Source organism: Leuresthes tenuis, unplaced genomic scaffold, assembly GCF_036924035.1.
Source record: "Leuresthes tenuis unplaced genomic scaffold, fLeuTen1.0.hap1 SCAF_6, whole genome shotgun sequence".
NCBI lineage: Eukaryota > Metazoa > Chordata > Actinopteri > Atheriniformes > Atherinopsidae > Leuresthes > Leuresthes tenuis.
In genome coordinates, this window is record NW_027325360.1 from 20,736,216 (window position 1) to 20,762,425 (window position 26,210).

General features: G+C 40.1%; 1 protein-coding gene across 5 annotated transcripts in view; it reads right to left on the reverse strand.

The window, feature by feature from the left end:
- mctp1a (multiple C2 domains, transmembrane 1a) overlaps positions 1-26,210 on the reverse strand; it is a 123,745-nt gene that overhangs the window by 33,852 nt on the left and 63,683 nt on the right. For all 5 annotated transcript variants that reach the window (XM_072388138.1, XM_072388136.1, XM_072388137.1 and 2 more), the window contains 8 exons: positions 25,772-25,958; positions 20,284-20,377; positions 15,790-15,892; positions 14,862-14,964; positions 14,170-14,271; positions 13,586-13,660; positions 11,359-11,478; positions 4,067-4,183 (listed from right to left, as the gene is read on the reverse strand). In XM_072388138.1, coding sequence (XP_072244239.1) covers positions 4,067-4,183; positions 11,359-11,478; positions 13,586-13,660; positions 14,170-14,271; positions 14,862-14,964; positions 15,790-15,892; positions 20,284-20,377; positions 25,772-25,958 — 901 coding nt within the window. The remainder of the gene's footprint in view (positions 1-4,066; positions 4,184-11,358; positions 11,479-13,585; positions 13,661-14,169; positions 14,272-14,861; positions 14,965-15,789; positions 15,893-20,283; positions 20,378-25,771; positions 25,959-26,210) is intronic.

Consider the following 26,210-nt stretch of genomic DNA (forward strand, 5'->3'; position numbering starts at 1 on the left):
TTAATCTGTCTGACAAACTACTGTCTGCTGGCAGCTTATTTTGAAACGGGTTTGGCATTTATCAATTAACTCTATAAAGATAGACAGAGCTCCCAGGTTTGCCTTACATCAGATGGCTTACAGTAGGTGCCTTCATTGGTTGTGATCAGATTGTCTATGACAAAATTATCCCATTTCTTGGTTGATTTATAACTTCAGTTTACATTTTCCTTTAAAAAAATAAAATAAAATTCTGTATAATAGCTTGATATTCATTTTGTCCATTTTACATTAATAAATAATACAAGAGACAGTGAAGCAGGGTATGCTTTATGGCAGGTATTCCTTATTGAGCATACATAGTTTATGTGGGTCCACTGCTCTTTTGAAACGCACGGTTTCAAATTAGAAACAGGAGTCCACCAACAAATGGCTGATGTGATGCTTTATAAAAAGCTATGGCATGGATCTAAGTTCCAAACTTTTCCAAGTTTCTATGCAAGGGAGAGGTGGAGAGAAGAGTCATTTTATCAAAATTCTCAACCAGCTCCCACAAAAGGGAGACTCCAAACAAATGTAGACAGGCAAGATATTTCTTTCTTGATAATACATGATCAGCTCTGAATGCCAAAGAAAAAGCGTCTTCTACATAGATTCAGAAGCATAAAAGGTCATCTTGTTTGTTTCAGAGAGCATGTTCCAGTATGACACACAGGTCAGCTAACAGTGTTAAAGAGTCAGCATTCACGGGTCAGAGTGCTACATGATAAGAGAGGAGGTCAGGGACCTCGCTGGTGCAGTGCCCCCTTTAATCGCTGTTCTAAGGACACTCTGACTGCTTAGTAGGTACTGGTCAAGGTTGGGGCTAGGGTAAGGAGCGCTGATCTGGGATCTGTTTGCAAAGCATCATGTAACCACACAACAGCCAGTGACCCTGAGTGGGGAATTACTGCGTGTAGAAAACACTGTTTGTTTACTCGCAATAGATAGGGCTAAGAACTGTGGCTACAGTGTAAAACCAGAGAAGGGTCTGCACACTGAACCCATCACATGAATCAAGGCCAGTTCATTAAAAACACTGTGCTCAAGTGTGTATTTTTCTCCATTTTCTCTAATTCTCTCCCCACCCTATCTGCATCTCACCCTTCAGAGTGAGTTCAGCAGAGATTCCTTTGGCATTACCCTCACCCTAGACTGCTGGAAAACCACAGCGCTCCGGATGCTGACCCTTGCTCGGCTCAGCACAATGCTTTAATTTGGTGTGTTGTTTAAAGTAATTAGAAAGCCTTTTCCCCTGTTTTCTTTGCTATTCTTTTCAGTTCTGTGCCAAGTGCAAGAGGGAAACAGTGAGTAGACCATGACTTCGGCAGAGGAATCCAGGGGACCGGGAGAGGAAGCAAAGAACACAGATACTGTATGCTCACACTGTGCTCAAACCTCCACCCCTCTGCACTTCTGCAGATTGGGAAACTGAAAACAAACAGGGACAGGACTCGGGGGATACTGTGTCTGAGAGTTTACATTTAAGTGTGTGTCTGTGTGCATACAGTATAGCATTTGCAAACACAAAAGCCTTAAAATAACTAATGCATACAAAAACATTTGCTTTTACTGTACGTGAAAGTTTTATTTGACATTAGATTGTAATATTGTGACTGGTAGAGGCAGGGAGTTGATAATGGAGCAAGAAGATATGGTTCATCACATTCACAAATTCTCAGGCAGTGAGATAGCAACACCGACACAAGTGAGACAATGACTGTCAGAAATTTTCTTTGTGTCCCCCATACTGCTGTATACTGTTAAGCACAATGGTCACATCAGCAAAAGCGGGAAAAAAAAGATGCATTAATTATGCAAATTTTTGTCAAAAATCATACTCATCACATATACCATCGTAGAGATTATTTGCATGTATTTATGCATATGCATGCTAGATACACATGTTTTCACAAGGACATAGACGACTTTTATCTCCGTGCACATGCACCGCATTTTTCCATAATAATGAGCTATATATGTTCATTCTGTCTCTGCTTGAATACCCAAGTAAAATCTAACATCAGACAACAGAAAAAACACTGTAGCACAAGAGTTAATGAATAATGGACACATTTGTACATTCACTAATAGGACATTTAACTTAATGCTATCCCAATTGCTTTTATTGGATATTCTTTTTTCTCTGTCTCACCAGCAGTCAGAAATAGCTTTTCCACATACCATCTCCCAGACAACACCAGCACTGACACTCCAACACACATACCAACATTGTCAAACTGCAAGATGTACACAGTACTCTCACTCACTTAAAGCACTTTCTGAATGTCTACTCATATTAGAAAGATATGAAGCTTTGCAGCAGTGCTCTTAGAGCTAAAACATTCCTGGCCTTGATGATCTATTAAGCTTTGTGTCAGAAGCAGGCACAAAAACTCCTTTGAATTCAACCAAAAGTACTTCAAACTGTTGTCTGAAAATGGTTATAATGAAGCAACATTCAAATACAAGACACAACCCTGGAGCTTGAGCTGTAACTGGGTGTATAAATCCAGAGGACAAAAGAAAATCTTTTTTAAAAAGAACAAAATTTTAAAAAAGTACATTTTTGGTTAAAGCAGGTGGGATATATCTTATTATACAGTGCCCATAAAAGAGAAATATCCTTCTGCATGAAGTGGGAATTAAAGTGAAGTGAGTGCTACTTTACAAGCATAAGTAAACTTTGTTTCCTCGTTTTAAGTGCATTGTAAATGAATATCATTAGGTCAAGATGAATGCAAGCAGCAGGTACAAATCTTCAAGCTGGGTTTTGTCTTATGGTAGATGGGATTTTTTTTTTTTATTTCTTTTGTCAAGCAATGTCGCCATCTACAGGTGAAGAAAAGCACCCTCTTAAATCTAAGAGTGTGTCATTCAAAAAAGGTTTATTTTTTTCTGAGAACTCGCTTGTAAACCGTTAATTCTTGATTGGACTTGATTTTAAACACCTCATATTTCAAATATGAGCCAAAAAGCACTGTGTGTTGTGTTTAGGACATTTATAAGCTACAGAGGGATTGTATGCTTCTCATTTAGCTCATTTCAATGTCACTTTTAGAAGCTTAGAAACAGATGCGATTATCTCTGAAGACTTACTAAATCTGTGCTGTATGTCATGTATAGTTCACATCTAATTCCAGTTTCATATGTTCCATTAGAATGACCGACAGCTCTTAGATTTAGTTTATTATAATGACAGAATTTAATACGGCTTCCAAATCCAATCTAACCCAAAGAATCCTTATGAAGAGATAAATATACATATAGAAGGCAAAAGACTGCAAGAAAATCTGAAGTCTCTTAACGGGTTATTTCCGACTGGGTCTTGGAGGAAGGCACTTATTAAAATTAATCACTTCATTGTTCACGCTCACTCCATAGTCCAGCTCTCGCCCTCGTTTTCAGTCTCTCCTCTCAAAATGTGCCTGGCCATGATTAAAACATGTCTGTTTCTCCATGACATTGCTTTGACATCATTTAATTGGTATAATAGATAAAAATAAATGAATTAAATAAATGTACTACCAGGTAAGTGGCGTAACATAGCTCAAGGTGACAGCCTATTATTTCTCCCCTCTCTTTGCCTCAAAGAAGGCAAAGTGAGAAATGTGGGATGCACTCAGAATGCAGCTCCTCATGTGGCAGATGGAGGTTTTCTTTTCTTTTCTTTTTTTTTTTTTTTTTAAAATCGGCAAAAACATTTTCTAAAATTAAATTCCAAGTCAGCTCAAAGTTTCAAAGTGCAATTTAATCGAAGGCTTTACTCTGGCTCTGAAATTTCTTAAGAGAAGTATGTTGCTTTCACTCACATCTGCAGTGATTATAATGACCTGTCACATTTCTCAAATTACAGATGTGTTGTTTGGATAAATTCCAGAAATGCCTGTATGCAGCATGTAATTAAAGTAGAGAATAAAATCAAGAGCGCAATGCTGTGATAAAACAACTGTGAGTGAATTTTAATACTGCATTGTGTGTTGAACTGAGCTTTACAGTGAAATGAAAGAAAGGTGGAATGATACAACCAACGACTGGGGTTACTCACCACATCTTGTCTCGTATCCTTCCCCGAAGCAATGAGAATATAGTTCCAGGCCAACGGCAACAGCAAAGCCAGAGGAATCATATAAAGTTCAAAGTTCCAAACAACGATGGTAAAAATCTGTTGGAAGACAAAGTAAAAACAAATAAGTGCGGACTGCGTGAGCTAAGCGTGTATACATTTCGTACTCCATACTTGGGTTTACTATGAGAAGGAAAAATGGTCTAATGGGCATTTTGAGACAACACACATTGATATGTAGAATCGTAAACTCAATGGAGCAAGGAGTAAAAATAAGGCAGTGGTTAAACAAAGGTACAGGCTTGGTGTCATAGAACTGATGTTCAACACTCTGACCCTCAAAGATTTCTGGGTCTCGAGGAGAGTAGAAGAATGACGAGGGGGATGAGTATGATCCGTCAGAGCCTCGCTCCTCCGTGCCAATCATCGCAGAGACTAAGGTCATGTACCATTTCAGGCACAGCACGTCAAAGTTGACCCTTCTCTGCCCAACCCCAAACTCCAGCATCTGACCTCACACACCCCACAACCCAAGTCCCTAACCCTGTCACTCCAAACCCCAATACCCTCTTCTCCTACACCAAAAGACTCGAATGCCCCATCTCTAACCTTCTCTGCACCCATCTGCCAAAACTATAACCTCAATACCTCCCCTCTCATCACCAAACAAGAAAAGTATAATCTGAAAATTAACCTTTTCTAAATCCCAGTATTCTGGTTTTGGCAGGGTTCCTTAGCCTCTGACAAGAGATTACTGTGGTGTTTAGGAGAAGATATCGGTGGGAAAGTCAAATTGCTAATGATGGAAGCTTGATATTTTCTAGCCGTATTGTGTCACTTGTGAGACAGCATTGTGTTAGTTGCATAAAAGTTGAGATAGGGTGTTGTGTGAGAATAACATCTGTCAGAAACAAACAGAAGAAAAGCATCTTTATCCATTCTAATAATATGTTTAAGTTTTCTGAGATTTTCATAACTGATAAAATCACAATAGCAATTACAACAGATGCTGAAAATACAAACCATATCTAATGCTTAATGTCCTCTCCCCAGATATATTTATCAAATTCTAGTACACAAAATCCATTATTTCAAAAACAAGCAAAGAAGATTTGTAATTAATTATTCTCTGTGTGGAAATACATCCCTGTTTAACAATTCGTTTTGATGGGAAACTTTTAAGAGTGGTGAAATTGAAACTATCACTGTATAAAACAGATTTATTGGTCTGTGTACCAATTATGATCTATCCTGTTTGGCTAAACAACACTGACAAGTGAGAGTGAAAGCTTGATAATGAACAATCAAATTGTTTAATTTCTGAGTGTGTAAGTTGGCGTGTGTGTGTGTGTGCGTGTGTGTGTGTGTGTGTGTGTGTGTAAGGGAAAGAGACAGAGACTAACATTAAGCTTTTCATTGTGTTTGGCGAGTCGGGTTAATGTGAATATGAGGTTCAACAGCTCTTCAGCAGTGTGTATGCAGGTCTGCTGTTTGTGTAGCGGAGTCAGTCCGACACTGAACTGCACAAAGACAAGCATGCGCGCACACACACACACACTTGCGCATTGTGCAGGCATCAAACACTTGCATCGAAATGTCTTTGAAATTAGCTTTTCATACTGTAAAGCTTAAAAAAAAACTTATTTGCAAACTTTGCAATAGATTTACATGTTACTGTAAAATTGACTAAATAGACACTGAATACCTATACAGAGAAAAAAAAGGAATTTGTTCAACAATAAAAAATGTCCATTATATTAAAATAATGCTCAAATCAATATTTGTTAAAAAAAAATAAAGCCGAATGGCCTGGTGCAGCAACCAAAATTAAAGTTCTCAAGTTAGCTCACTCATAGATAGTCTTTCCCTGAAACAGCTGTGCAGGAGAATCGGGAAGAAATTATGCAATAAGTCATATTCGTGTACCAATAAGTAACATAACAACTTCTCTCAATTCATCATAAAAGCTGTTCTGACCGTAGAAGCTTGTAAATTGCATACAAACAACACCTTCAGTGATTACACAGATTTTCTCTACAAAGTGTAGTTATTCTAAAATCATCCATCTTCAGACTAATTATTCCAGTTTGCAAATATGTATAATCTATTACAATGATAAACACTGCAGAAATCCCTGACTAAATACTGTGCAAAAAGAGGTGCAGACTTGACTTTAGCTGAACAAACAAAGGAGCTCACTTCTTTCAAACCTATTCCGGTAGACTCTATAAATAACTGCTTTCTTACAAACATCTTCATACAGATACACATATGCTCCTTTCAAACACACTGCTATAAATAAACCTTACATACAAATATATTGTCTGGATTTCTAATCGCTCATACTATTGTTATCACACAGCAGGAAAATGAATCGTTCGTCATTGTCTTCATGTTTATAGTACACCTTAAAACCTTCTTTTAAGCTTATCTTTTTCAAAAATCGTCTTTCATTCTCAGGGTGCCTGAGGTTGTTTAACCTGTCACCTCCCCTTCTTTCTTACTCCATTTGGTTAAAATGCCTGAAAGCAAAGTTTTGACTGGCAGCTAGAGAAACCGGACACCCAGGCACAGCGGTGGCTGGCCCTGGATCATCTTTGTGCCTACAGGCTGGACAGTGGGGCCCTGCAGTGCCTGGACCTTTCCATCAGGACCAGGCGATCGCAGCCAACCCCCCGTCGCTCGCTTTACCAGATAGGAAGCTCCTCGCCTGGAGAGGTGGGAGAGGGAAGGAGCCTGCTGTGGATGTCAGTGACCAAAGAAAGACGGAGGAAAAAAAAAAACAACGAAAACATGCTGGATCGAAGGGAGGAGGAAGATGCTAAATGGGAATAATTTATAGATTACTCTGTGTGGTCACAAACACTGATGAATCTTATCTGATGATGATTCATAGTGGAACATGCTTGCTGCGCCTCATTCATGCTATATTGTATATTCTATTTTTCATTGCTGAATTTTTACTGCGGCTGTGTTGTAATGTAAAGATTTTCATGTATAGACAGGATGTTTTTGTATGTTTACTCTACATTCTCAAAATCTAGCAAATTCTCTAGTTGTGTTTTGAGTGTAGGTAAATACATATATGATCTATTACAAAAAAAAACTAAATTCAAAGGTTGAACCTGTTATTCATTCTACAATTGTCAGCATTATTCTTGTTTAAATTTGTAACAGTGAATATCTTTTATATTTGACTTTATTTCCAAACAAATAATTGTGTTTTTGTTGTTATACTTCCGGTAGTAGTCATTGAAGAAAGCAAGTCAGGAATAATAGGGAAACAATTAATCTAGCAAATCTATTTTGTCATGAAAATTGCCCATCATTTATCTTCAGCTATTTGTGACTCAAAGCTCTGAAATTTAAGAGAAAAATGATCACTTGTCATTAAACAAAGTAATAGTATTTTCTACTGTCAAATCTGCTAAAACCTGTTTGGCAGTGGTTAAAGGCTTCTTCAGAAGTGGGCAATCTTCCCTGTCTGAACAAAGCGGAAATTAGAATGTCTCATACAATTACAACAGACAATTAAAAACACGAAGTAAATCCAGAGAAACTTAGTTTAGCTAAAATACTATTACCAAAAAACAGTGTTCTTAATTGTTTTTGACATGTATCTGTGGTCTGATTTCATTGCACTTAAAAGTCGTTGTTGCTTTCTCTTACTACCAGAAAAAAAAATTTAATAGGAAACTGTTAAAAATTTGAAGAAAACGCAAAGTTAAAATGATTTATTCATGCACTTTGTATGACACTTTGAGAGTTGCATTATTTGTTTCAAAACACAACTGTGCCCTGACGGCTTTTTTGCTGCAGAACTGTGGGAGGGTAATACTCTGTACTTTGGCTTACATTAACCACACACCGGGCTAACTTTCCCCCTGCTCTGTCTCAGTCGAGTGAAGCTGAAGTTTGGATTTCAGAGTTTCCCTTTATCTCTCTTACATCAATTTCCATGCTGGCACTAAGTGTTGCCAGACAGCAACTAGGAGTCCTGTTAAGTTCGAGGGAACAAGAGGAGGGAGGCTGTGTCCTGTTTCTGACCAGACCTACTCATCATTCAGTGGTGCTTGCCTGCCCCCTGCTGCTCAGCTGCAGAACATAGCTCATTTAATGTTCATCCGAGGAAAAATTCTGTCCAAATCACTAAAACTAATGTGTCAAAGCCATTCATCTTGTTAGGGAATAATCAAATAAAATAAAGCATATGGTCACAGCACACCAGTAAATATTAAAAGTGAAGATCCAGTATGTGTGACTCTTTGACAAAAGGCCTAATTTTTTTGTTCAGTCTATCTCTGGTGATTAAACTCTGACTTGGTATTCTCTGTCAGTCATGCCACTCTATTTCAACTATCATTCATTTTGAAAATCAGGAGAGCAGTAAAATGTGAAAGTATATCTTTCAAAGCTGTCCCTCGCTGTGGGCAAAGACGAACTCCAGACTTTAAAACTTTTAAAAGTTAGAGAGGTTGTTTGAAGAGAAGTCAAAGGAGCAATTTAAAGAGACCTGGAGTGGTGTGTACTGCTGACTGCTACGGAGTCTTGGCAGAATGTATGTGTATCAAACTGTCAGCCAGACATGTACAAACACACACACAGACACACTCAAATAGTTGCTTCTGTACCTGTCTTTGCTTTTTTTCCCCCCTTTTTTTTATTTCAGCAGGGTGAATTTTTATCTAAATGCAAAGCAGGTGATAGGTGCTCCAGTTTCCTCTAGAAGTAGCTCCCTTGTCTGGGCTCTCTTCCTGATAAGAGTCCTACTTTGCCTGACATAAAAGAGCCTGGTATCATTTCCCATGCCTCCGCAACAACCCCCAGCTCGCTGCCCTCGCCCTTCCCTGAGCTTCACAAAGCTGCCTCTATTTGCTTCCAATTCAGGGCCCAATTGCAGATAAAGTTACAGCAAATTTGTTTGGAGGAAGAGCTGCTGCGGCCTGCGGTCCCTGGGGCAATAACAGCCTTGTCTTGCAGGGGCCGTGGGGAGAGCTGGCAGCAGCAGGAGAACAGAACCCAACACCGCTCAGCCTGACAATGGCCTCAACTCTCTGGTAGGCAAAGCAAAAGACTGTGTGTGTGTGTGTGGGGGGGGGGGGCAGATAAAGAAGAACAGGGATGACTAGATGGATAGAAGGGATAGACACTCAGCTTGCAGGTGTGGACAACGGAAGCAGACGCTTAACCCTTACAAAGGGAATGGAGACGGCACCAGCAGACACACACACACACATACACACTCAGACACCACCCATCATGCAGGACAGGAGGTAACTCCAGTCCCGTCCATTGTGCCAACGCCTCAGGCAAAGCTGCCACGGTGGCTGATTCACTGTCGGGATGGGTGGGTGACAGCAGTGTGGGTGTGAGAGAGGGAGAGTGAAAAGCTGGATGTGAGACTATGTGATATCTCTCTTTCTCACACATACACACAACATACACACTAATCACAGCTGGCACTAATGGGTGATGTGTACATAGGGCTGGCATTTCAGAACTGGGCAGAAGGAGGGGAAAACACCATATAGACAAACTGTAGAGAAAGTGTGGTACTGTGACATGTTATGACAACTGCGTTTTGATGCACGAGCACGTTCACAAAATCCCACAACTACATGAAACCGCTTAAATTCGCCCCCTCAGGCTCGGTTTACTCTTACGAAGTGCACACATATGTAAGTTTAGAGGTTGAATTGCCCATCGTTCCACCGCTGTAGCTACAGCAAGAAAGTTAAGTGTAACATCTGTCTAAAATAAGACAGCCAGACAGAAACCCACATGCACATGTGTACAGACACACATGCCCATAATCACACTCTGCAGTACACCTTCATGAATGCACCACCTTGGCCAGATGGCCCCCCATAAAAACCCACTTAAAGAGATGAGTGAAGTGATTAAGAGGCCTCTCAAAGTAAAGGAGAAATGAGATGAAGAAATGGAAGGGGAGGGAGGGAATACCTGCGTAGAGGAAAGGCCCTAAATACTCTGATGCTTTTAGCTAAGTGCATACTCCTACGTTAGCAGACTCCCAAAAGAGTGGGGGGTGCGGTAAGGGAGGAAGAAGTAGGAGGGGGGTACCATGACACCAAAGTTTCATAATTTCTAAAAAAACATAAAATACTTTGTCCTTGGCCTAGATCTTTTGTCATCACATGAATGCTTTGAATATAAGTGAATATGTATAGTCTGAACTGTTAATCAGAAATATGTCTGGAGCTTCTCAAGCCGTCCACGTGTGTTTGTATATGCTTATAAAAGATCCTACAATATCCAAGGCAGCATCCTCCCATCTTGATCCACCAAGTAGATTAACATTCCTAAAGTGACCTTGACTTCTGTGATATTCTTCACTTTTTTTTTTGGTCTGACACATTCATTTATTTCTAAACTATAAATCGCAAGGACTTCCTCCAACATCAGAGAGAAAATGCAAACATGGGCATTCCAGGCTTACACACAAGTGAACTCTCACTCACACACACACACACAAAAGGGAAAATGTTAACTGATCAATACTATGTCTCTTCTGACCCATGTCTTGTGATGACACTGTGACCCGTTGTACAAACACACACATACAGCCTCTGCAGAGATTAAACTGGTGTCAGACAGCCAAACACTGCAAACGTCTGCTGTGGAGACACTTAGGGCTCTCATGGTAAAGGGCTGGGGCAGGGCGGGTCCACCTGTCCTGCAGCTACTTAAGTCAGGGACAGTAAAGCAGACAGGATTAAATGCCTTCTCTGTCATCTTAAAGGTAGGAACTTCAATACAGCCACTCACTGCCCTGCAGGAGAATGTCTGTTACTGATAGCTCTGTCGCCCAATTAAACTTCACCTTTTAATTCCAGACAGAAATGACAGAGCAGACTGAAAGGATGAAGACGAGGCCAAAAGGTGGTGGAAAGAGAGTGTAGCTCATTTTCTTGCTAGTTGGACATCTGAGGATCCTTTAAAATAATGTTTTCAGCTGCAACACTAGTTCTCCAATCATTACCAGCAAGCAAGTGTCAAAACAGACACTTGCCATGAAAAGTATTTGCCATGAGTGCATGTACATCTGATACAAGGATGAAAAAACATGTACTCTACCATGAGTACAATTGATGACTTGACTGTGCTTGAGATATCAACAGTCTCTTGTGTTACAAATGTGAAATTAACAGTGAAAGATAAATATTTTGTTTGTTCCTCCAAGAACATGCACGTGTATCCCTGTTGGTTGTGCTCAGCATGAAATGTGTAACCATTAGTGTACCTCCACATACCACAAAAGCACAGATGCTCCTCTGTGGAGAGTCCCATTCGAAGCAGCTGTTGATGTAGCAGCCTGTGTTGATCAGGAACATGATGCAGCGTCTAACTCGGTTAAAGTTGCGCAAAAGCAACTGGGGAAAAGGCAAAAAAAGTTAATGGTTTATACAAAAAAAGACTAAAGGTCAGACATGTGCCATAGCAAACAAAGCGGCATGCTATTATTTGCATGATATATCAATCCATTTGGAAGACTGTATATACAACAAGTAAACACTCAGACAGTTGACAGAAGTGGGTGTAAGAAGAACTGTAGCTGGGGATCTTTGACAAATGACACTAAAGACCCAGAACAAAATGATCTTTTATCACTGTTCTTCTGTAAAATAGAAGCTTGTGCAGATGCACTGCATCAGTTTGCCTGTCACTCATTTTTGTTGCGATAACATAATAAGCCTTCGCGGTGAACCCTGTAGGGTTTCATCTTGCGCTTTGTAAAACAAAGAGCTCAGGATTAGCATCTCTGACCTCACTTTGGAATCATAATTACACTATAACTGTACTTAGAGTGTAGGTGTCAATGTGCTTTCTTTCTTTAGAAAACTACATAAGGATCTGTCTTAGTACAGGACAACAGTCCGCAAACTGACTTGGAGTGTTTCTTCAGGTCGCCCCCCCTCCCAGAAATAAAGTAAAGTACAATAAAAACAATCTCCAATACAGTCTCTGGATTCTCCTCCCTGAGCATTCTCCAGGCATTTGGCCAGAGATGAGACAGAACTGGCTAACTGCTGTCATCCCCCTGGGTTCCTAACTATTAAGGGAATAGCATAACAGGAGCGAAGAACGCAAACCACCCAATCAGGTCACCACCAGGAGAAAATGTTCCCAAAGGACAAACTGTGTCTCTATACTGCTGTTCCATTAAAAAAAAAAAAAAAAAGGTTCTAGGTTCTAGGCCATCATAGTCTGTGAAAAAGTATGTATGTGTTTAAATATGTGTATAATGTATATGAATTTGCAGTACTACGGTTAAGACTATTATATAAATCTGCATGTGAATTTACATGTTTGTATTGGTGAATTGGCGGCTTTGATGCTAGATGAGAGGAGAATTTTGTCCTTCTCTGTGTATAATTATATGTTGCTATTCTGTGGATAAACTGGGTTTGACTATGTAGTGTTGTGCTAGAAACATACAGGCTTCGAAGCCAGTAAGACTTCAGATCATCTATTTGCACATATTCCTCAGCACATTCACTTGATGTAGGTCATTAGCTCATCATTACCATATATGTCTAGATAAGAATATTTAACTTTTCTTGAAATATGTCAAATGTGGCCTTTAGTCATAGCTTGAAAACATTTAGAAAAGTAGAGTCATTTAATAACTCAAATTGCAATTAAATTCATGAGTCGCACATGTTTTTTTTCTTTCCTTTTCTGTGTGTGACTACACACTAAACATTAAGCAACAGCAGGGGAGCTGCTACCGCACAAAAGAGCCCTCATGGGGCAATTCCTCCAAAGCAACCAGTGACATCATCATTGCGAGACGCTGACATGGGTCATCTCTGTGAGTCAGGGGTGAAATGGAGATGAAAAAAGGATTCTGCACTTGGGAGAAAAGCACAGAGTGAACCGAGATAGGGTGCAGCAGAGAAGGCAGAAACAGTGAGGACAGAAGAGAATAGATGGAGGGCTGACAAAAGGGTGGTATGGGAGCTTCTGTGTGTGTTGTCTTGGGTAGGACTGTGCTCGACTGTGTATGGCGTAACATTGACTGCTGAGCCCGAACGGTCACTTATATGACATGTCTGATGTGGGCCAGCCCCTGCTATTCATCCCTTTGTGGTGCCGCCACACTGAGCAGCGTGACAATGAAGTGCAAAGCAGCAGTGGCAAAGAGGGCCAACTATAAGGATGGCCAATCTACTTATGCACCCCAGAGCTGACAGCTTGACATTTCTATTCACCACTCAGAGTGGATGCGAGGGGGAAGAGATGAGAGAAGGGGGAGAGGAGGGATGAAAAAAAAAAGAGACAAAATGCTGTTTTTCCTTCAATCATCCTGTTGTATCTTGCCTACACAGTTGTTGTGCTTTACAAGATGCCACTCACCAGTGTTGTTGGTTTTGCTTCAGGCAGTTAAGCAGAATAAGGAGGTGCACTCGTGGACACAGCAAAAAAAAAAAGAAAAAAGGTGGGGTAGCAGAAGATAAGTGTTGGCTACTGATGTACCTGTTTGGACACTCTGGGCTCCTCCTCAATATACTTTTGTTCAGTGGGAGTCAAAGTCCTGAGACCTGCCTTCACCTGGATGATGGAGCAAACACACACAATATCATGAACATCAAATGGTGAGAGACTTTTGTTAGAATTTGATAAAGTACAGATGAAAGTGATGGAACAATGAGCAATATGTTGATTATTTTAAAAGCATTCATAACATTGTGTGCTGGCATAACATAGCTGCACATGCATTGAGCGTGCCTCATGTCAGAGGCTAGTGAGAGCAGGAGACAGAGCTGTAAGATGGCCGCTGTAGGACACACACAGCGATGGTGAATGGGCAAACAAAGGCTGCTGAGAGGGAGTCTTCGATAATTAAAGCCAAAACGAGGACGAGGGACAAGGGACGAGGGATGAGATGGAAGCGAGGGGGGGGGGCAAACAGAATAGAGACAACAGCAGCGTAAAAGGGGTGAATGCTGGGGAGAACAAGAGAGGGATGAGAGTGAGAGGATAATAAGGGGGGGGGGCAATATAAAAAAAAAACAAAAAACAGCAAAGAGACTAAAAAAAAAAGCAAAAGAAAGACTTACAGCATTAAAAATCACGTCTATTTCGAGAAAGATGACCCCTTTTGTTGGCCCCGTCAGCTCCTTGCTTTTCAAGGCGTAGGCTTTGCGTTCTCCATTTTGGATCTGTGGGAGAGGGACATGACAGGCGTCTGTCTGGCAATACCCGGCTGAATCGGCTCCCCGGGCCACCTTTGAACCCCAGCTGCTGGCGCTGACAGGGAACCCAAAACAACTGTGGCAACTATGACAAGTACCTGTTCATTACCCACTGCAGCTCGACTCTGTCAAACAGAAATTAACTATCCTGGGGAATCATACTGTAGCAGAGAACAGATATACAAGAGACACAATTTCTTTACTGCCCATCTATATTTTTACCAAATACAAGAGACACATTTCTTTCGTCTTTTTTCCCCTAAATCGCGTCATTCTGTCCCTCCATCAGTGTCATTTTCATCTAATCTCTCATCCATTTACTCGAACTTACTTTCTATCTCCTATCAATCTTTTTTCAACGGCATTTTTTCTCCTTCCTTTCAACAAATTTTCTTTGAATAATAATAACAATTTCATCAGTGGATTTGCAAAAATAACCTCAGCTTTTTTATATCTTCCGCTGTTTTTTTCCCCCCATTCTTTCTGTTGCACTGCTCTATGTTCTATTATTCCTGCGGGAAAAGAAAAAGAAACACAGAAATCTGCCTTTGACTCACATTTAGTAAAGGGATAGCCACCTTCCCCAGGAAGTCTGCACTTCTGTCTCGGTCCTCATCATAAACAGTGACCTCGAGTACTGAGTGGACGTCCTTCACGTTACTGGACCACACACAAAGACAGCAGCAGTGAAATATGTATTGAAATAGAGGCTCCAAACAAAAGAAAAGTTTGAAAGCCGTTTAACTTATTCAAGGTTCCTGACACAGAAATCAGTTTAGATCATGAACTATTTAAAATGCTCTATCATATCTATATAAAAAAAAGTGCATACATGATAGTCCATCAGAGTATGGCATTAGCTATATGGAAGTAAATTGAACAATGAGTGGAAACGAGGCTCTGAAAAAGATATGCACCTTAATAACAAGTAAACCAGCACGTCCCATCGATGAGAATTTACAAGTTTGTTATGTGGGACGCCACTATTACACTGTCAGCATTATAAAAAAAAATCATGTAGAGGTAAATCTACCCAACTAAGAAAATTATTTAAATAAATAACTATATATCAAACAAACAAACAAAAAAATCAATTGGAAATTAAAAAATATATTCTTATCTATTAATTTCTCCGTGAATTTACAGTAAACATTAAAAATATTTAGATATAACATACAGAAAACACTATTAAATAAGCATTATTGTGATAACGGTCAACGTTTCATTTTTTTTTTCTCCACACATGGAGTGCAGGCAGTAGATATCGCTTCTTCTGTGCCTTAACTGGTCAAGACTAAATATTCAAAAAAACAAAAAAGGAACTTGTGAGGGCTATGAGAAAAATACAGTTTAATGTAGATTAGATTCTATTAGAATTTCTTTACATGACAGTATCAAATATGGCTTAATTAAAAGTACTTGTAATCTTGTATGAGCAATGTTTTTCTGCATTACAGATGAAGGGGTATAGTGAGAGGTACTCACAAAGTGAAAACCTTGTTCCACTCTGGGTTAAGATTTTTGTAGACAGTGTGCGTCTGCAGCCGATCGTTACTCAGCTCCACAACACAAAATGGGTCACTCTTACCTGCCAAGTACCACAAAAAAAAAAAAAAGTTTGGTTAATTTCAGGTTGTAATTTAATTCCACCAGGTTTGATTAAGACATATAGTGCATAACATCCCCCCTTACACCACATGACAGCTCCAATACCCTGGATTTATCAGGACTGTAATTATATGATTCTTTCATTTTTTAGCCCCAGTGCTGTGTATGTTCGACAACAGTATATCAGCTGAGCAGCTGCAAGCCATTCTATCGTAGCCCTGAAAACATGGACAACTGGAAGATAAGCTCCAGGACAACTTTGCCCTGGGCAGTCGCAAGAAGGGGGTGGGAGAGAAAAAGGAGGGAGAGGACTTTGAAAGTAAACGGTGCTGAGAACACAGGGGTCGATGTGACTCCGAAGAACAGAGAACTTCCGAGTAGAAGATAAAAACAGCTGCGCGTGGGGTGTGAGAATCGTAGCTGGTCCATGATCAGTGATTCCAAAGAGAGCGGGTGGGATGGCAGCGGCAAAGACGAAATGAAAAAAAAAAAGAGTGAAAGAAGGCACAACATGAGAATTAAATGATGAAAGAATGGCAGAAAAAATATCCCCACCATCCCTACAGCTTTTTCTATTGTCAGTGTCATAACTGAAAAAATAATACAGTGACAAACTGTATTCATTTAAACTGATGCATTGTTGGTCAGGAGTTTTGTAAGTAGCAGCTGTATTAGTCTCATAAGTATCGCACCTTTAAAGTAATAGAAGAAATAATTATGACAACATATGGATCACAAATGCAGGATGTTTGCCAAACATTAAAGATACATTAATGCTACAAAACACACGTGATATGGAATACGGCTCAGTATGAATCAAATTGAATTATTAATACAAGTCAATTTCAACAAAACCTTCAGTTCAGAATTTCCTACAATTATGTAACAAAGTAGGGAGAGGGAAAGAAAGAAAGGGAAAAAAGAAGGGGAAAAAAGTATCTTTCTTGAGAATAGCATGCAAAATTGGATTTATCAAAACCAGTAATGTCCTAATTTTTTTCTTTTTGTTTACCAAAATATCATGTTTCAGATTCTTCGCACATCGACAGGAGGAGTGAGACCAGCTCCCCATGTGTGCCGGCCCACCTCCCATCGATTGCCTCAAGATGAACTGAAAATATCAAAACTGTTAATTCTGCTGGAGCTGTTGCGCTGTTTTGTTCTAGCTTGTCACTTGAAAAGGCTGGGTCGAGAAGTTTAAAATAATGTTCCAAATAATCATAGGGAAAATACTAACTATATTGAAATATTAGTAGAGCTGCAGTGTTGCACGATAAAGTTAAATAACTTTGGGATTGAGTTCAATGCCCCTGGAAGTTTGCGTCCGTCTGTGTGTGTGAGTCACTGGTGGTGCACGTGTGTGAGTGTCATTGATTGGTGTGATTTTCTTCAAATGTTGTGACAAGGGCAGGACATTTAGTGGGTGTGCAAAGTAAATGTCACCGTGATCAATGCTGAGGCGTAGGTGTTGCCTTTCATATCTGTTTGTGGCGCTCTATTGATGTAGAGTGTTTCAAGTGGATATTGACATCTATGACTTCTACGAGTGAAAACAAGGTACATTAAAATAAGCAAAAAGCAGCAGACTCAAAACCCTGCTTCTCCAAGGATCTCTGTGCTTAGTTCACCATTTATTAACTGCCTACAAATCTTGTTTTGAATTTAAATGCAAATTCTGTCTTGAACACATTCTGAAGGAAGCCACAACAATTTTACTTAAACTGCAAATTAGTAAAAAATTGTATTTTGGCAGCAGCTTTCATTTCTAAAAAAAAATCTAAACTTTCCTTAATCATCAAGGTGCTTTCATATCATGAACGATTATAATGTTGCCCCCCACAAATCAAGTCTGATTAAACTGAAATGCAATCACCTAAATTAGTAGGTGAAAATTATTTCTGCAGCGCCTTCTCACCCCCATCCCCCCTGTTTTCTTTCTAATACTCTGTTTTTAATGACATGGCTGGATGTGTTGCTGCAGAGAGCTAGTTGTTATTGGTGATGAACTTTCACCCTATTGGCCGCCAGCACCAGAGGCGGCTGTCTTAACCAATTACACGCTTTAGTTTGAGCGCCACTCAGCAAACATCCAGGTAATGTCCGAGTAAAGCTCCTCCCCCCCCTCTGGGTCCCATCTTTGTGGCACTGGCAAGCAAAAGAGTGGGCTTAAATGAATTTCATAATGTTCTAACATAAGTATGGAGAATGAATACAGTAAAGAGATGAGGAAGCGTTATAGAAAGATTCGAGTTCATAACGAGTTTCAGGTTGGAGGGTGGGTTGATGCTCATGTTCCAGCATTATCACAGTTAATCATTATTCACAGTTTAAAATCTAAATAAGTATTTTTTTGTGTGTTTTTCATCTTCCATTTCTTTATTGTTAAAAAAGGCTACACGGTCAAATCTACAATATTCCTCAATGAATCAAGCAAAAATGCAAACTGTACAACAGGTTTTCTTTGAACGTTGACTGAAAAAGAGTCTACACGTGCTGTAGTGCTGATGAAGTTGCTGCTGCAAGTGCCTGTGTGTGTGCGTGTGTGCTATTACTGAAATTTTCCAACAGTATAGCATCCACTCAGAGGGACAAGAGCTGGCACACAAAAGGGATTGTTGGTTTTAGAGACTATTTTCAGTTATCCTACTTGGGCTGAAGTGGAGCTACTCCACAAAAACACTCCAATTAGAGAGAGAGATGGCCAAAGAAGAGTGGGAGAGGAGAGGAGGAAAAAAGATGTGAGCGGAGACAGGCATTCTGAATGGGAGAGAGATGGTGAACTCTCGCTGTCTCACTGACCTCTTCTCTCTGTTTCTCCCTGTGTCTGTCTGTCTGTTTGTCTGTCCTTCTGTTTGTCTCTCACCTTGCTCCTGACCCTCTCTAGGTCTGGGTTGTTAAAATAGGGTGTTCATATGGTGAGGGCTCTTATGGGGCTCTTACAGAGCGATTGTTTTTGCCAGTGACACGCACAAAGACACACAAACACACACAGAATCAGACTCAATACTGAAATACGCCATCCAGAAACAGCTCCTTTACCAATAATTTCACTTATTGTATTTGAAAGTGTCAACTGGCTGAAATAAAATATTTTCTATGGTGCAAAAATATTTCCCTTTTATTTCTGTACATACTCAAGTAAGGTTTCACACTGAACTGTCTGACTCAGAATATAAAGGGCTCTTTGGCTTCAAGAATACATTTCTAAAAAATAAACCCACAGGTGAAAAAGAGGGCTGTTATTTTCTAAGCATATAAAATGGCGAAACATTTCTATGATTAACCTAAATGTCACCCTTTGAGTAAAAACTTTCTTCTGCAAAATCCAACCAAAATAAAACAAAGCTGAGTCCTGAATAGTTTGCTCGTTATTTTGTATTCAGGCTTAGTTCATCCTGGAGTGAGACTCTAGAAACAATTTTCAAGCAGCTAACTAATCTGAAAATAAACACTTTTTCATAACCATAAAAACTAGTGGAAGAAATCTCAAAGGCAAATAAACAGCTAATAGGTATTTCCATAGCTTCATTGTTCTTCATTACTTTTTTAGAAAAATCTATGACGGTAAGAGTGAATGATGAGCTGTACATCGGAGTCATGGAACGGATTTCTGCACTGACTGGAATACATGAACCAGATAGCCATTAGCCTTGCACTCTGACTGCTCTTGTCACTCCCCGCAATAACCCAAATCAGCTTGCTCTACTCTGTATTTGCTAATGGGACTGTTTCAAATGGAGAAAAACTCCAGACTTTGTCTCCCTCACACACACATGAACATGCACACACAGACACACAATTCCCTCTCTCTTTACTAGATAATACCGAGTGAAAAACTAGGCCTGTCCACTGTAGACCTAATTAAAAGTAAGAATTAATGGAGGATGGAGGTTCAGAGAGAGCAAGCAGAGAGAGTGCAGAAGGAGGGAGGAGAGAGAGATTTGTTGGTTCAAATGTGCACTTTTTCTCTATTATTCAAATGAGCAGCCTGCATCTTTGCTAAAAATGCAGAGACTAATTTAGTGTCCTGTACAAAGTAGATTTTAACTCTCTCAGAGGATTATCAAAGCGGATCTTATATTAAGCCAAAATTATACCCTGACTTTATCTTTGGCTAGATTTACGGTGCATTGATGATGGAGGGCAATGTACAACACTTTCTCCAATTGATCAGTGGCTTGTTACAAAAACTAAATGTGAGTAAAGTGACCCTTATCAAATGCCTAAGTAGTGCTTAATTTATAAGTATAAACAAAAGTAACAAAACATATGAACAAATAAGCAGAAATCCAAGAATGTAAAGCAAGAGACAAAGTTTTTGAGGTACACAGGTTGTACTTATGTTGTTTTGACTTAAGGCAATTGTCTTACCTGTGACATCTGCTGCCATGAGTCCCTCAGCCCTGATGACCTTAACCTGCACTACACCCACATCTTTCAAGTTGTGGAATGACCTCCAGAGGCTCTGCAACATCATGGGAACACAGGTGACAAGTCAAAGAGGACAGCAAATTAGCATTGAAGGGAAATGCGGGTCAACAGCCTGACATTTCATTAAGTAAGGAAAGGGTAGAATATGTCCTTTACCCGTCTTTATTTGAAAATGTAGAGCTGGCATTTATCGTTGAAGCTGACAAAGGACAAATGGCTGAATTTAATTGAACAAAATAGCTGTGCTTTGTCTGTTTGAAATCTTTACAACATTGTACTTTTTAATAAAAGGAATTTTCAGATTGTGGTAAGGAAATTTAAGCTGAGCAATCTTTACCACATGAGAATAATACACATAATAGTAGATCATTAAAAGACAAGAGGAGTGTTCAGCACTGCAACATGTTATGTAGTGCAGCATTACAGAAAGTTTTAAGACAGTATAGATTAATAACATATTACAATAAAGCTGACTCAATGTTAGAAGAGAAAGAAATTTTAAAAATAGGCTTATATTGCATGTGATCTGTTCTTACTGATATTAATGTGTCCATCTGTATTAGCCTCATAGGGAGGGACAGAAATATTATTGTGCATAGACAAACTTGCTGAGGCATGACTGCCAGGGTTATTATAGTTATGGGGTAATCAGGTCCAATGAAGTCTTGTGACTATCTGAAATAAGATGAGACATACTGTATGCACAATATTTTAAAAACCAGGAGATGGAAGGATGATTGTACTCTGTAAAGCTGATGAATAAAGGCAAACCTGTGGAGATCAACGGCCTGGCCACACGGCATGGGTACACACTGACAGACGCCCAAACAATCATGAACTTGTGCTTTTGTTCACACCAAAACACTCAGGTATAAACACATGCATAAAAAAACCAACACTGAGGCCAAATTGAGTAGCATGTCGGCATGTCTTAAAAGCAGAGTGGAAATGCACTTCACTTCAATTTATTTCTCTCTCTCTGGCAATAACCCCTTCCATCCCCACAGGAGTAATTATAATTTAAATTTCAGAGTCAGGGCCAGGCTACAGACTTAATTCATTATTACCAACTCTGTCAGACTCTGCCTGTTTCCAGCGATATCATTGTCCAAAAGCTCTCTAAAGGAGATGAGAGGGGGAGAGTATGTGAAAGAAAAAGAGGGGGAAAGAGAGTGCGCAAAAGAAAGACATACAGAGAGAGGGGACAACTCTCAATTTTAAGGCACGATTTCTCTGAAGATACAGCTGCTTGTTGTGATTACTGAAAGGAAGCCAAGAAGAGCAAGAAAAAGAAAAGAGTCAAAAAGAGGGCATTAGGGAGGCGACAGAGGGAGACACGAGGGCAAACTATTGGCTGATGAGTTAGTGTGATGGGGTTCTCGACAGTATTAACAGGCTGTGCTGTTAATAATCCAGTTGTGAGACATGAGATAGAGCATCCATGTTTTTTCTTTTTTTATAAAGTAAAATGAGTCTGTAGCACAAAGTTAGTTGAACACTTTACGTTTTGTTTGTGCAAAACTATTTGATAAATACAATTCTTATTTTAAAGAAAATAGCTGCTTTGTCTATGGATCAACGTTTTAAAAAAGCATCTTACAGTTTTGAAAAATCTCAGACAGCACTGCAGTGTTCATTTCCCTATAAATACACAGATACAAAAAAAATAATAAATGTTCATCCCTCAACCCTTCTTTTGCTCTTAAACCCTTCCGCCAATCCAACACATTCCCTAAGGGGACATCCAAGGTTCAGCCTCAATCCATGATTGCTAGAGAAACATGCCCATCCTCCACAAGGATTCAAATCCTCATAAGGAAGACAGACAGCGATATGGATGGACTGGACACACAGGTAGAGAGATAGACAGTTGAATGGAGACCAAGACCAAAGCCCCCAGCCCCCACACCCCAACTCATTCCTCCCCACACCCACATCTGCACGCAGGTGGAAAGATGAGGATAAGGAGGAAATGAAAAGGAGGAACTACCAGATGAGGAAAGGCAAAAATGAAAGGCTATAGTTGCCTTTCATATGACAAAACCCCTGTCCTGTGTGTGACTGACAGCTTGTCACAGTGACGTCTTCGTTCCGTCCCTGTCACACTCAAATAATGCATAAATACACAAATGAATCAGTGCAGGCATAGGCTTATGACTCACTGTCATCTTTGCAGCATGTCAACTTTCATCACAGCTGCATAACGTTTCACAAGCAGGCATACAGCATCTGCCCTGCAGCCCCTCAGTTCAGGGGATATTTGTTCAAATAACTGCGAATGCTCAACCACAAAGTGAATTGTCACAACTTTTCTCTCTGATTCCCACTCAACTCAGGCAAGAGATGAGCAGAGCTCAAGCTGCTCTTTAGTGCAGCTCCTTACTGTAACTCACTTCTTGTCCAGGTTGTGTCCTTTCACTTCACCTTAGAGCAGTGCACCAGAGTGGGGAGGAGAGGTACTGCAGGTGTGTACGTGTGCACATGAGGGTGGATGGTGAAGTGCCACCACTTCAGCAGAGGTCACCACGTCCTCTTTCACTCATCCACCCATCTTGTGGCCACCTCAGGCCCATTAAGAGCCATTAGTGTGTGTGCTCCTTTGCCATCATAATGCATAAATCTCTTTCCTCTTTTTACCTCTCTTCCTCTGTCCTTCTCTAGTTCTGGGAAGCAGTAATTAGGGATGAAGGAAAGGTTACAGTGAGCAACAGAACGTCTAATGCAGTTATCTCTAAGTGGGTGCATTATACCATGTTGCATACATCTCTGCTGTAAGTTACATTCAAATTCATTAAGTGTGCACAGGCGCACATAAACCTGCAAGGCACACAAATATGATAGGCACACACAGAAAGTCATCACAATGCAGAACAACTAGAATGAGAAGGACATTAATGAGATCAGAGCAAGCAACAAATCTCAGCACTCAGGTGTCTGTCATCAGTTTTCATCAATGGCCACAGATTGAAGTGGGAAAAATAACACCTGCAAAATTCAACATAGAGACCTTTGTGTGACCACTTGGGGTGTGGCTGTGAGTATCTATTTGTTGCATTTATGTTTAGCAAAGTGACAGAAACGTATCTAGTACTCAAAATAATTAAAAAAAATAAAGACAGTGAACTCCTCTTTGAAATCCAGCTATCCAGCAATTCATTCTGCTTTAAAGTAATCTTGCTGGTGTGTTTTCATCATGAGCCATATGAGCCACACTGCAGAACAATGGGAAAAACATAGGATTTCAGCGTCCTTCTCTAATTCCTTGTCATTTGTGAAACTACATGCTCTTAAAAGCTGTGATGATGACTGCGTGTATTGTTTGCCCTACTGACATTTAACACTTTATCACATGATTGACACAGGTAGCTACTGTTTTTTCTTGTGTCTATGTGAGCTTTTGCTTTGTGCATGTTTGTGCTGCACAGCTGATTTCAAACTGATAGTACCAGTCAGTAAAGTGCCTAAACACACACACAGACGTGCACACACACACACACACAGGGTAGATTAGCAGGCTTTGAGCAGCACTGTTATGTATTTGTGGTGGTACTTGGTCTCACCATTGCTCTTTGATAAGGTACATCTTTATTAAATTCTATAACTGAGAGACTACCAGTCTGGGGAAAAGGAATATGTTAATAGGAATGGACCATTCAAGTCTTCAAAAAGACCTCACTGTGTCCCTCCATCTGCAACCCCCCACCTTTTTTCCATGCTCTATCTCTCTATCCCTTCATCTAAAAGGAAGGCCGCAGTGGTGGCAGACAAAGAACCCAGGTTGCTGGGAGAGTGGGATAGAAATGGGGAGTGCAGGAAAGAGAAGGAGGCAGGAAAAGAGGTAGGTGAAGGAAGTAAAATGTGTCGCCTTCAGCCAAGCAGAAAAACGGGGTCCGTGTGAGTTGTGAGAGAGGTGAAATAGCTTTTTCTTTTCATTTTACACGCCTTCTCTTCACGGTGCAACCCTCACCCTTTACCTCTCGCCCCCTATTACACACACACACTCAAACACACATTCATATACGCATTCTCCCAGCCCTCATTTTTTGACTATCAGGAGAAGCACAGCATGGTTGTGCCTCAGTACTAGAGCTCCCCCCTCTGATTCGAAGTGGTTTCTGCAGTGCGAAGCACAGCGGTCAACCTCCCGTGGCTAGCCAATAAGGCACCATCGTGTTATGTTGGTCATGGCACTCATGTTCGGCCACACACTGCACACACTGAAAGGGGTAAACACGCACCAGCAGGGAAGTCTCATTTATTGAAATCGGATCATGTCCGATAATCTCCTAAACACAGACACAACCTAGATGAAAACTATGTGAACACAAACATGCAGTATTCCCACATATACACAAGCAGATATAACTGTGTGGTATTCACCGGATCATATGTTCCAATACCCCCTGTGAACAATAAAATTTCATAAGTGTATCATCCAAAATGCTACTGATGCACCTAAATGCTGCTGAGACGAGGGCTGTCAGTGAATTAAATCAATTAATAGTTTTGAGTTGAGTGTCTTCATAGAAAAGAATGGCCGGGAGTGAAGGGTTAACTAGACTAACACAAAGACTAAAAACCAATGTGTTGAGTGGAGGGCCTCAGGCGCCGATGGGGGCTTAGGGCTCGCTCCCTGCCCGTCTCTTTCTTTCTAATAAAACTTTCAAATAAAGCAAGCTTGAAGACAACTGGCTAATAAGACAATTAGCATTAAAATAACAGAGTCCATGTCACAAATACAAAACTCACCCAAATATCTGCAAAAACAAAAAAAATCAAACAAACAAAAAAAAAGAAGAGCAAAAAAAAAAACTCAATCTAACAGTGTGACTGGATTCTTCCAAGGTGGTCAAAGCAATTCTGGCTTTCCACTTTGTGTCTCTCCCACTTCTCTGCCCTCCACATTTCAAATAATTTCTAACCACAGCTGCAAAAATCAGCACATTAGCTCAAGAAAGACTTTCTTCTTGAGGAGTCTTCATAAAATCTGAATGAACTGTAGCAGCAAGCATTCTGTCAATAATGTGCCAAAGACTTTTTTGTGAGGTGCATCAGTCTGACTCATGATACAAAAATAAAGCATGTTTTTTCTTGCCTTTAAAACTTGGTTATGTCAACACGCATATAAGAATGATCAATCCAAGACAGAACCAGGCATATCAGGAATATGGTCACTCTTTAATGTGAGATGTTCTAACTGTGTGTGAAAGAAACTATTTTGATGTAGAGCAGTTGACAACATACTAATGGTATGGTGGGCAGGTGTGACACTATTGAAAACCTATAATAAATTATTTTTTTAAAAGGGTTCTCTAATTTCTCTACATCTTTAATGCATCGGCTGCTTTACTCTGATAATAATTCACACAACATAATCTAAATCAAAATTCAAACACACATAGCCACTTTTACTTTAAAGCTAACTCACATATCTCTGCATGATCTGATGCCTCTCATGCGGATCATCCAGTATGTTGACAGAGAGGTCCGAAATTGAAACCGCGGCAGAGGCAGTGAGTGTGACCAGCAGCACCAGAACACCTTCACTTTCCTCCAGTGGCAGGTCTAACTTGTATGTTTGCTCTTTACTGAGAAGCGACAGGTCGATAGTACATCTGAAACAAAGCATAGATGAACACAAACTAAATGAAAAATGTAAAAACTACTAGACATTTCGAGGGTAAGTTGAACATGCTGAAAACAAGCTTAACTAAACAAGAAGAAACACACAACAAGTCTGGAAATAAAGTGTTCTCATTTCTGTGCAGTGATCTCATCAAGTACTTGTTACAAATCACATGCTGGGCTGGGGCATAGCAATAGCAACAGTCTAAAAATAGTACAGAAAGAGCAAGTAGCAAGCACTG